We start from the raw sequence: 12,377 nt of genomic DNA, 5'->3' as shown, positions 1-12,377 counted from the left end.
GAGGGAGGTGTCTGCAGTTCGTTAGCCATGCCTGATTTGAGAGGAGCCATCTTATTATGCCTCTTGTTAAGCTGTAACTGAGTTTAGCATGTTATGCACATGACACTTCAGATCCTGGGCAAAAGCCTAAGCAACAGAAACAGCCCCTTTAAAAAAAGAACATGGAATAATCCACACAAAGGTGATTTAGAAGTGACTTGGGAAAATAAACTTTGAAGACGCTCTTATGTAGTGGTTATCTTTATTTCCAAACTGAATAAAAAGGTTTTAATTTATCAGTGTTTTAGGCTGCATAGGAGTATTTTAGAGGGTGCCAAAAACTTGGGTAAATTACTCAGTTTATTTCACGGCCCTAGGAAAAGGATGGACTCCCCTAGCCCAGAAATGAATCCAAAATCACCAGTGAATGTAGTTTCAACCTTCAGTACCGTCACTGATTCTTAAGCCAAGTACAGAAATGAGTAACTGTGCTGTTACACATTGTCCCACATAAAGGCAATTCTAAACAAGTTAGGGGAAGTATATAGAGCACTGATATAGAGCATGGCTTCTTGAATTCTTTCCAAACATTATAGCTGTAACTATAGGAGCTGTCTGTATGTTCTTTTATGTAACTAAGTAATGTGCTGCATTTGTGTCTAGGGCATGGGATGGAGGGGTTAGAATAGAATGGTCTGTAGCATTCCAAGCACAACTGCCTCTTCCATAAGGAAGCATTGGGGGATTTTTTTCTGGAATGTTTTTCTTTGTAGTCCCATGCCAGATCTGGCCCATTTTTTAACATGATCTTTCTTTGGCTGGATTCTCCCATTATACCAAATGTTGTCCCATTTTCTTCAGTTTTTTGAGTTATCCTGCTGATAGAGTTCAGAGTCCCTTTATATAATTCTTTCCAATGTTCTGTTGGAATGGAAAAAATCAAAACAGAGATTGTAAGTACAACCTGAATAGTTGAGCAGTTACTTATTAGTACTTATTAGTACGACACTGAAATACTGTCGTAGGAGAGTTTGGTCTAGCAACTGTGTTGCCAAAAATGGGAGGGAGCAGTGCTGATCTTTATATTGCTACCATTCCTTTTTATCTTCTAGAAGCCTGTTACCATCTCCGATCCTAGCTGCATCACAAGAGTTGCTTGGTTTTTGAAGGACTTCAGTATCTTCCCTATTCTGAGCACTTTGTTTTATGCTTTTTACAACAAATGACATGAACACTCACATGTCAAATAACTGCCGTAATCAGGAATTGTTCTCTTCTGTTTTGGCATACTTACAAGACTTCTAAATTTGCTGTGTAGAATCAGAATTTTTTACTCTATTGCTTGTTTTCTAGGCTTGTGTTATATTAATCACTTAGTGTCACAAGTCGTATGCCAGTGGTAATGTTTAATCAAGATGTGGGTCTGAAAGTAGAGAAATTATTCCTTCTACACATTGTATATATTTAAGTACAATATATATTATATAATTATGCAGCTCTATTTTCATACGAGAAGTGTGCATGATTGCAGGTTTTCCCTTGAGACCTTTTACCCAGTTTGAGGAGAGACACTACTCCCACATATTGACACATTAGAAATATTAGGGAAATATTAAACTACTTAGATATTACTAATATTCTGACAGCTCAGTTACATACCCAGAGAAACTATGAACATTAAAAAATCTTCTGAAAATAACCACGTACTATGTTGCTCACAATATACTTCAAAATAAAAGGAAATTGTGCTTTGTGCTATAATATGGAACAAAAAGCAGCTGTATAAATCATAAAAATGCAAGAATTTTATTAAAAATAAGCTGCAACTAAGTACAGTGTAATAAAATCATAAATCTGTAACAATATTAGCATTGTATGTCTTGCTACTGAAAGGAAGGTTTAAAATTAAGGTGATAATTCTAATAAATAGGTAAGATTAGAGCTGCCTGTGCCCTGTTTCTAACAACATACTTTCTAACAGTACTATATTGCTGTTGTCAATGTAGGGCTGATATAACCATGATGATAAATAGACCATCAATAGATCTTGGTCAGCAGTATGAGCAATTTCTTCCACAATGGTTTGCTTGAGTTTTAGTTCTTGTGAATACATGTCTAAGAGCTTGACAGAGACGTCATCTGAAAAAGAAATAAAAAGAAATGGTCCTGCATTCTCTTTCAATATGCTGTGAAATTTTTTGCAATAAGGAACTAGATTTATTTTCCTTAGCACCTGAGGTCAGACAAGAACCAATAGGTAGAACCTTAACCGGTTGAAATAAGAGCGACCACCAGTTGAAATAAGGAGGAATTTCCTGATAGTGAGAGTTATAGCAGTGGAATAGTATGCCTCCTCTCTTGCGGGAGGCTTGCAAGAAAAGATTGAACAGCCATTTGTTTGGGATGGTGTAAGAATTCCTGCATTGGGCAGTGGGCTGGACTAGATGACCTCCAAGGTCCCTTCCAACTCTATGATGTTATATGAACTGAAAAAAAAGGAGAGCAAAATGGATAAGGTATAGAACATTTTTCCTAGGGAATGTTAGAATGTTTCAGACTCTTTAGCTTGGAATAAAGCAATTGAGAGGGAGAAGACATGATCAAGGGATATAAAATTGCACATGATGTAGACAAGTCAGCAGGGAGAGATTTTTTTCTACCTCTCTCAAAATATGACCAAGAATCATTCAATGAAGCTAACTGGGAGGAGATTTGGACAAATAATTTTTTCACATACAGCATAAAAATCTGTGGATTTCATTACCATGTGACTAAGGAAGGGATTTGATAAATTTATGAAGGGCAGGTATTAAGGGCTATTTGTCTTGAAGACTCAGTGTTATCATGCAGTTATGTTCAAATAAGTCATCCTCAATGAAAAGACAGATTTACTTACAGAAATAGGAAACAGGCCATGTGTGAAATAATGGTGCCTTGTGTTCTGCTGCATGATGGTATGTTTCTAAGTCACAGACCCCTTTAGTTGTTGAACAGAGTTTTTCCATTTTCTCGTGTATTTTGGCCTAGCAAAGTTGAGAACAAATAAGATTCAACATTTAAGAAGCTAAAGTCCAGTAAACATTTTGAGCAAAATTGTTTGATTACTACTTTTAGCAGCTAAGAAATTTTGAAAAATTGGTCATAGATAAGATAAACAATACCGATGATGCATAATGCTTCCTTAAGGACATCTTTAACAGCCAGAACTAAACACAGTTTAATAGTTTTGTTTGGCACTTTTGAGTTAATATGCATAATACACATTCATTTGAAATCTGGCTTATATACTTAATGTCTTTATGCTTTCCTGTTAAAGGTTGCTGTCTCGATTAGACTTGTTAAAGTAATTACTTAAAAGGTTACATGACAGTTTGCTGCAAAGATATGCCTCTCTTGACCAGTGAGGAGTAGAAACAGAAATGTTTTTCAGCACAGATATTTATAAGAAGTACCAAATTGTTAAAAATCCCAAGTAGTTCTGCACAGCACTGCTCCAGTTCCATGTTATAGTCAAGTGGCAGTCTTTCACAGTCAGAGGAATCTTCAGTATGTTCTATCTCCAATGTGCTGTCATTAAACCTAATAAATAATTTTAAAAATCATTTAGTATTTAAGAAAAATGCCTTCATTACCTCTCATCTTATTGCCTAACCATGCAGAATCATCTTTGTTTAACACAGTCTCTTTAAACTGAATGCATCATATGAATTTTTTTAAAATCCAGTTTAAATGAAATAAAAATAAGCTTTGCACCAAGACTATTGACAAATTAGTCCAATGTATTTACCGGGTAGCGTTTTTGATGTTCACAATCTTGGTGGCAATAGAAAATCCATTATCATTCAAGGTTTCCCATTTCATCATTAGGTTGTGCCAGTCTGCTGCATTATCTTTAATTTTTCTTGCACTTACGGACAATACAGGTGTTCTTGGAGTAGAACTACTAGCTAATCAAAAACACAAAATTAAAATAATTTAAATGACAATAACTCATACTCATGTGTTTTTATTACCATTATTTTTAAAGAACTACTCTTTCCTGTCATATATGGGCCATGCTACTCCAAGAGAGTGCCAATAGAAAACAGGTTTATACACTGTCTAGACAAAATAAATATGTGAAACCTGACGAGAGCAGATACCCACTTTTTCCACATGAGGCATGATTTCTATCAGATCCTCATCTATTCCTTGTCCCCAAAGGTAAGGCATAATTCTGGTTTAAGAAAGCACAATTACTCCATTTACATAACATGTTATACCTAAACCAACAGCCCATACAATGGTTTAATGTGGTGACTGGTTCCCACAACTTAATACAATAGGGGGACTCCCACACAGGTTGAGCTACAAACTAAAAAGATTAAAAAATCTTATGTTCTATTCTTGGAGATTTTAAGGACATATCCACTCAGTTTTCTCGGCAACGATATCCTTTTTTTTTTTTTATCTGCGCTCAGTCGTTACCGACTCTGCAGTGACTGCTTGGACGAGTCCTTGCAGTTTTCAAGGCAATTGTTTCGGAAGTGGTTTGCCAGAGCCTCCTTCCTAGAGCAGAGCCCAGCTGGCGAGCGCAGGAGGCGGAGTTTCCGTTGCTTAGCCCCCTTTTTGGGCGCGCGTGGTTACCGGTAACTGCTCCCAACTCCTTTTTTGCAAGGCATTTTTCCTCCCACCGGAGTGAGAGTCCCCATTTATCTACTCACGTGAGTTTTCGAACTGTTGGGTTGACAGGAACTGGGGAGGAAACAGGAGCTCACCCTGCTAACGCGAAGGCTGGACTCGAACCGCTGAAGCGTCAACCATTTCTGGGCGGCAACTTTCAGCGTCATTAAGCCGCTGCGCCACCGCGTCCCCCTAACGATATCCTACTAGAGATATTTTTTCCAATGCTCTTATTTCTGATGGTTTCCTATCCGAGTAATACTGTAATCAAGTCCCGCCTTGCTTTGCCTTTCCAGCTAACCTCAGTTACACGCTGCCGCCTAACTGGGCAACCACAAACCACCCAACTTCATTTTAGTCTCGTCTGGCACGTTGTGAGAACCCATCCTAAGCATCTCCAGTGCTGGACCATGCCTTCCCTGCGTGTTCATTCAACTGCCCTCGCATTACAAAGACAGACTGAAAGCGGCGCCTGGCTCACTAGACTCTCTTTTCAGCGGGTTGCAAGGGCCAGTTTTCAATCCGCGTCGACCGAGGCGCGTAGAAACATTGCCATCGGCACTCGCCATCCTGCCAACAGCCACGCCACTCACCCGCCCGCCCGCCACCCGAGAGCAGGAAGCCCGCGTCACTCAAGAATACGGCGGCCTTAACCCCGGTCCAGCGAAGAGGCTAGAAATCCTCCCCCTAGGTCCGAGAAAACTCACCGGCCATGGCCCCTCGCCTCCGCGGCCAGCGACCTACTTCCTAAGCCCCTCCTCTCGGAAGTGCGCTCACGTCCGGCCCCGCCCGGCTGCAGCTGCTGCTGCCGCCGCGGGTGCTGGTGCTGGGTTTGTTTTCCCAGCGTCGCCAGGCCTTGGGGGGAGCGGCCGCGGCTCCCCCGTTGATCATGAGGGTCTCTGGGTCCTACTGAGGTGAGGTAGGGAGCTTGCGGCCTAGTCAGGCGAGGCGGGCGGGGGAGCGCTGGGTCTCCAAGGCCGCGTTGCTACGGTCTGGGGCGGATGTCCCGAAAGAGCTGCTGCCTCGGCTCGTTCTCTGCCCTCTTTCGTGGCGGGGTGGGGGTAAGTTACCAGTCTCTTTCCCCTTCGGTATTTAACTTCCCAACGAAGGAAGTGCTGGGCCCAAAACCAGCTGGTGCAAGTCTGCCTCCCCTTTAAATGTCTTGTATGTTTGCTGTGGGTGCTGATAGACGCCCTGCACTTTATCTGTTCGCCCGCTGTTAGAGGCTTGGCACGGAAAACGCATTGAAACGGATTCTGCCAGCTTTGGCTAAAACTAAACGGTGTTTTACTGTCTTTCTGTGGAAATGCCCCTCAAATGGTATGCACAGGTGCTTGTGAAAATTGAGGGTTCAACAGTTTTTGGTTTCCTTTCAGAAAAGTGCCCATTACACGTAGGTTAGATTTGTATGCACTTTCTGTTTAAAAGGATGGATGGGGTTTCTCTTTAATTTTTAGCTTCTGTCTTTCAAAATAGACGTATCATCTATTTGCTATGTTTGCCAATATATTATTGTCTCCTTGTAGACCATTTTCCACTCACCTGAAGTTCTGGAAGGATACAGGTCACTGTCCTACTAAGATCTTGCACTCCACATTATGTGAAAAAGCTATACAACCAAAGTACTACTGGTATTAAAAGTGAATAGAGAGCAGCTAAAATATTGAAAAGCTCTATCGATAGTGTGTTCTTTTTTTTACAAATTGTGGCCCTAACTTTTTAGTAGAATTGCATTCTTAAATATAAAAAAGCCCAAAATATTAATATTAAAACTCCTGTTTTACACAAAAATGGACAACTTGTATATCTCTTTAGAGTTGTCCTCCTGCATGTATGCTTTGTTTGTGAATCAGTATTGTAATTTCATTAGTTATTAGTGTTCTCAGGGGAAACTACAGTTGTGGCCCTTGCTCTTGAACACTCTGGCCAATTCTTAAGGAGAGTGGGGCACACTTTAGATCCATTGAAAACTATTTTAGATCCATTGAAAACGTCTACTTTGGAGGAAGTTGAATGGAGAATCTTTGCTGGAGTACATTAGAGTAAGGGACTGGACTTAGAAAATCAGAGCATATTTTGATACAAGGCATGTAATTGAGTGTGAAGTTGCTTTCTTTTGATACAGGATAACTATATGTCTCAGGAAATAGCATGATAAAACCTTTAGTTACATTGAGTACATTTGTTTGAAAGGAGACTTGTGTATAAACTACCAAAAATGTTAATTATATTGAAATGTGTCTTTAATTATTCCATCTTTGATTTTTTTTAGAAAGATCCATTATAATTATATTGATTGTTTATATGTAATTTTAGAATGTTTATGTTACCTTACTATTCTTAAAACTGTATAAGGTAGCTCTACAGTATTAATTACAGTAGAGTCCTGTGGAGTCCTTGTGGTTCTCTGAGCTTGGTTCGGAGAACCCCAAGGACTCCACAGTTCAATCCTGAGCTATATATATTCTCTTCTCTTGGTACAGTACAGCCCTTTTAAATTCATCTGTTTGTAATGATAAGAAATACTGAAATACTTTTTATTCATAAACCAGGAGAGAGTTAAACCATCTTCTATTGAACCTTATAATCCGTATTGCATAAGGTGACTGTCTTATGAAAACGCATGACTTCCTGACTTACGTTAGCATGTTAGTAGAATGAGTTATGCTTTCTTTATTTAGGGACAGTATTTAGAACTTTCACTTTCATATTTCATTAAATGTTCCATCTTTGTAATGTGGCAACAGTTTGGTCAACTCTGGACAAATATGTTGTGCAGTTTTATGCAGGGAAATTATGTCATTGTTTAAATTTATTTACATACATGTACCTCAAGTCATACATTTATTTCATTGTGCTTCTTAGGTGAAATTCAGAAAATTTTTGCTTCTGTTATCAATTAATTTCAGTTTAGTATTATATTCAAATTCTAATCTGTGATTAATATTATTTATGGTTTACTGAAACAAGCCACTTTCATAATGGTTATAACTAATCAAATGTGCCTGACATAATAACTAAATGTGAAAGCTTCTCATCTTCTCCTAGGGATTGTGCCAAAGGAGAAGAAAAGACTGATCAGCTTAAGGTTCATTCACATAATGCTGAAGAATATCCAAGTAGAACAACTATATATAAATCCAGCTTATATAGTTAATAAGATTAATATTACACCCAAAACCAAGGTTTAAAAGTCATAATGGCTGGTTTAATACATTTTACTCAGCAATAATATAGCATGTCTGATGAATGAATAACCAAAGACAAAACAATTATAACTTTGAATCTTCTGGGCTATAAATTGTCCTACATGAAAAATAAAGAAAAGAAGTATCTTAGTGTTTTTCTGTCTGTACTATAGAGAACAAAATGTTGCATGAGCATTATGCTCTGCCAGTTAGTTCCAAATCATTTATGTAGTAATTTAAAAATCTGCATTTTTAACTGGAAGGTGTTCTTTATTGTGACTGAATTTTGGAAACTAAATGTTGTTCTTAACAAAAAAAAAAAGTCTGCTTTTTGATGGGCTGCAGGAGTACATGAAATGTATCTTTTCTAGCCTATAGGTAGTGCATCGTGTTTACTATGGCATCACTGGTACCATCATTTACCTTCAAGGAGTTTTGCCCCTTGTACTACCTTCTCAATGCCATTCCTACAAAAATTCAAAAAGGATTTCGTTCCATTGTGGTCTACTTGACTGCACTTGACACCAATGAGGACTACATAGCTGTAGGCAGCAGTATTGGCATGCTGTATTTATACTGCAGGCATTTGAATCAGATGAAAAAATACAATTTTGAGGTAAGAACAAATCTTAACGTTGGCATGGCTCTGTCTTTTAAGGTATTTGGTTAACTTAGCATCTCAAAAATAGGTAAACACATAAGGTTCAGAATTCTTTTAAGTAAGTTGTGTGGTCCTTTTAAAACAAAATTAAAAATTATCTATATTGTTATTTTACTCAATCTCTTTTTAAAGTATGTGTTTGATTTATATCCTGGCAAGTACTTAAGGCAAACTTGTTCTTTACTACATAAATTTACTTTTTTATTCATAAGCTATATTGTGTATCACCATCACTTCACTTATATACTATTTTTCTCATAAGCAATTATGTCCAAAGTATAATGCAATATATTAGAAAATGACAGCATTGGAGTATATTCTTTATTTGGCTTTCTAAAGTCAACTGGAGGAGGAGGATTGGGGGTGGGTGAGTTATATTTGTTCTCTTGTCGTTGGATGTGTGACATAATGGTAGCTGAGTCTTCCATTGGTGTTCCCCTTTTTGAGAGCTATGGGAATATTAAAATGATTCCTCAGCACATCAAGATTTATATATGTTCTGTGATTCTTTAGGACTCTGTAGCATTTGCTGCCTGGGAAGGCTGATGCTTCCAGAAAATCCTACTTGCTCTTTTAAGTGAAAAGATAATTCAGGTGGTTTTCATGATTTTCTCAGAGCATTGCTCTATTGCTGTGCTGAGTATCTATAGCTGTCTACTACATAGCTGAGGACAGTGAAGTATATTGAAAACAACTGAGAAAGTGGTTCTGTTTGTGTGCAAGTTGGAAACTGTCTTTGCCATTTATGAAGGCCAAGACATATTTTTCCTTCTACTGCATCCTATCTTTGTACGGTATGGGATTTCTCATAATGTGAGAATAAAATCTTTAGTAGTGCTAATGCATTTTCAAGACAGTTAGAAAGTAAAACTGTTTGCATTCATTCTGACTTATACGAGGCAGTGGAAAAGGCACTCTTGACAGAATATTCAATTGATCAAGAATTGTTGTAGGATTTTTCATTAAGTTATTAGAACCTGAAGTTGAGCTGACTAACTCCTTATGTATTTGAGACTTGATTACTTTGCCTTATTAAATCTAGGAATGAGAAGATTTGTACATAGGATCACAATATTGTAATTACAGGTAGTCCTCAACTTTCGGCCACAATAGGGACTGGAAAATTCAGCAGTCATTAAGTGAGGTATCTTGTGACCGCACCCAACTTTACAACATTTTTTCGGCAGTGATTAAGCAAATCACCATGGTCATTAAGTGAATCATGTGGGCATTAAGCAGATCACATGGTTGTTAAGTGAATCACGCGGTTCCCCATTGATCTTGTCGGAAGCCGGTTGGGAAGGTCACACATGGCGATCATGTGACCCATGTAACTGCCGGGGTGCTGCGAAAGTCGTAAGCACAAGGACCAGTCGTAAGTCACTTTTTTCAGCACTGTCATAACTTCAAATGGTTGCTCAAAGAATGGTCGTAAGTTGAGGACTACCTGTACCTCCTTAAGAGAGGGAGCAGTCCCAGCTCTTTTAAAATACATGGTAATCCAGCTTCTTCTCAAAAAGCCTAACATGATTATAAAAACTACAGGTAGTCCTCAACTTATGAACACAATTGGGACTGGAACTTCCATTGCTACATGATGCGGTCATTAAGTGAGTTGATTTGGTGGATTGCAGTAAAGAGCAAGGCTATCAGGAAGGAGGGGGTACATTCCAAGAAGGGCAAGGAGACAAAAGACAACACAGTCCTGAGATGGAGCGTGGAAAGCATAAGTGGTTCAGGATAGCCACTCTCTAGAATCTCCCAGGGTATATCTACTAGTTGCAGTAGTATAGATTTAGTCTGGCCAGATTCTGTCTATATGGTGTATAGGAACTGAATTTGGATGAACTATTTCCTAGGTGTTCTTGGATTGGGCCTGACAGTTGTACCCAATTTTACAACCTTTTTTGTTGTGGTTGTTAAACATATCACCATGGTCAATAAATGATTCCAACTTCCCCCATTGACTTTGCTTGTTAGAAGCTCCCTGGGAAGGTCACAAATGGCAATCACATGATCCCAGGATGTGGCAACAATTGTAAATACATGCTGGTTGACAAGCGCCTGAATTTTGATCATGTGGCTGCGGGGACGTTGCAACAGTTATAAGTGTGAGGACCGGTTGTAAGTCACTTTTTTCAGTGCTGTCATAACTTTGAACGGTTGTTAAACGAATGGTCATAAGTTGAGGACTACCTGTATAAGCTTATGGCCAAATATCCCTTCTTGAGTAAAATACTCAAAAGAGTTAGTGGCTGGTTGACTTTAAATGCTTTTAAATAAAACAAAGTTTCTAGATGATTGCAAAGTTTGCAAACCTGGTTTAAGGACAGAAACATGTGGGAGAATGACCCTATTGATTTTTTGGAACTTTTCAGCAGTGTTGTTTATAATCAGCCATAGTATCTTTCTAAATGATTCGGAAAAGTGTTCTCCCTCTGTTTTTACCAATTATTCTGCTTTTGTTTGGATGACAATTCTGAATTATAGAACTGGGGAATCTTTATTTGACCTTTTAGTTGTAGTTTAGGTCTCACAGGATTCTGTCCTTTTCTTCCATGCTGTTCAGCATTAGAATGTAGATACTGAGAGAACGCATTTAGAGACTTGGGTAGCAGTATCACCAGTATGGAGGTGAATTTGTTATTTGTTATTTATTTTGAGTTTGTCTGTTGATTTATTTATTATAATTCACATTTTCTAAAGCTGCCCAGCTTTTCAGTGACTCTGGGCAGTGTGCAGATTAAAAACCAAAGAACTAGCACAACAGAGAATAGAAAAGGAAGATGATAATCCTAGGAAAACAGACATAAGAACTTCTCACAAAGGGATTCCCACAACCTGTTGTAGCCTAAAGCCCAGGGAAAGAGCCAGATCTTCAGGGATCATTTAAAGGACAGCAGGGGTGGAGCTGTTTGAACCTCTGAAAGATGCTATTCCAGAGGGTAGAAGCTACAAAGGAGAAGCCATGTTTCTTGGATCCCATCAGATGACAATAAATGGGAATAAATGGGACCTGGAGTATACCAACTCTCTTGATCTTATAAGATGGGGAGAAACAACTGGAAAGAGATGGTTTCTCAAAGAACTAGACCCTCAGTCTCTCTACTCTTATCAACACTGACTGGCACTGGCCAGGGGGAAAGGAGGATAATCATCACAACACTTGTGTCTCCCACTCTTAAATTCCATAGCTGGTCTGGAAGAATATCATGAGAAATCAAGGAGAGCCAGGGTGGTTGCACCAGAGGTCATCAACAAGTGTGATCAGTGCTGAGTGCTATGCTCTTGCGTTAAACTAACTGAAAAGAGTCCAATAATCTGTTTCTTCCAGGCCTTTCAGAAGCTGCAACCAACCACTTTCTCAACAACATTCCCCAGAAGGGGAAGATTGGAGATAGCAAAAATTGTCCAGGACTGTTGGGCCCAGCAATGTTCTTTTGAGGAGGTGTACCACTGCCTCCTCTGAGATGGAACTTTATGTATACTAAACTCTTCAAAAAGTTATTATAAATCATAATAACTAGACAGGTTCATAACAAAGGAGATACTTGCTTGTAAAACTGTATAAAGATTTAAAGGTTAAAACCAACACCTTGAATTGAGTCCAGACAGCAGTTGGCAACAAAAGCAATCCTTTCACTGTTGGCAACAAAAGCAATCCTTTCATCGTTGGTTTAATATGTTCATGATACTGTGCTAATTGAAAGCAGATGGTAGTAGCAATAAGGCAAAGCAAAATCTATGTCAACATTCAACAGTAACACATTTCAAACTTAGTAATATTGTAATAATTAATGCAATCATTCATCTATAAGGTATTAAATAAACTTGTTGCCACAGAAATGGAGAAGGGTCTTAAAAATAAATGACCAACTAAACAAACC

General features: G+C 38.6%; 2 protein-coding genes across 9 annotated transcripts in view; one reads left to right on the top strand and one right to left on the bottom strand.

Moving 5' to 3' along the window:
- Window positions 1-1,760: 1,760 nt before the first annotated feature.
- Window positions 1,761-5,463, bottom strand: CINP (cyclin dependent kinase 2 interacting protein). Of its 3 annotated transcripts, none has more exons than XM_007444214.3 (5): window positions 5,349-5,463; window positions 3,767-3,926; window positions 3,432-3,558; window positions 2,876-3,002; window positions 1,761-2,118 (listed from the first exon to the last, which is right to left on the bottom strand). In XM_007444214.3, exons 1-5 carry the CDS (start codon window positions 5,353-5,355, stop codon window positions 1,916-1,918), a joined length of 624 nt encoding a protein of 207 aa, XP_007444276.1. In that variant the 5' UTR covers window positions 5,356-5,463; the 3' UTR covers window positions 1,761-1,915. The 3 variants fall into 3 exon arrangements, with proteins under 3 accessions (XP_007444276.1, XP_015746613.1, XP_088005953.1); XM_015891127.3 differs by lacking the exon at window positions 5,349-5,463 and adding an exon at window positions 4,126-5,231 and having other exon boundaries at window positions 3,767-3,922; XM_088149827.1 differs by lacking the exon at window positions 5,349-5,463 and adding an exon at window positions 4,126-5,229.
- The window catches only part of TECPR2 (tectonin beta-propeller repeat containing 2), a 67,469-nt gene continuing 60,523 nt past the window's right edge, over window positions 5,432-12,377 (top strand). For 3 of the 6 annotated variants that reach the window (XM_088149816.1, XM_088149815.1, XM_088149811.1), the window contains exons 1-2: window positions 5,432-5,555; window positions 8,201-8,445. In XM_088149816.1, coding sequence (XP_088005942.1) covers window positions 8,227-8,445 — 219 coding nt within the window. In that variant the 5' untranslated portion in view covers window positions 5,432-5,555; window positions 8,201-8,226. Of the gene's footprint in view, window positions 5,703-8,200; window positions 8,446-12,377 lie in introns of all 6 variants that reach the window. The other 3 variants (XM_088149813.1, XM_088149814.1, XM_088149812.1) reach the window with 3 other exon arrangements.

The sequence above is a fragment of the Python bivittatus genome, unplaced genomic scaffold (genome assembly GCF_059951505.1).
Source record: "Python bivittatus isolate LINGU-HERP-01145 unplaced genomic scaffold, Pbiv_v1 ctg000580_np1212, whole genome shotgun sequence".
NCBI lineage: Eukaryota > Metazoa > Chordata > Lepidosauria > Squamata > Pythonidae > Python > Python bivittatus.
This window is presented reverse-complemented; position numbering and strand designations above follow the sequence as displayed.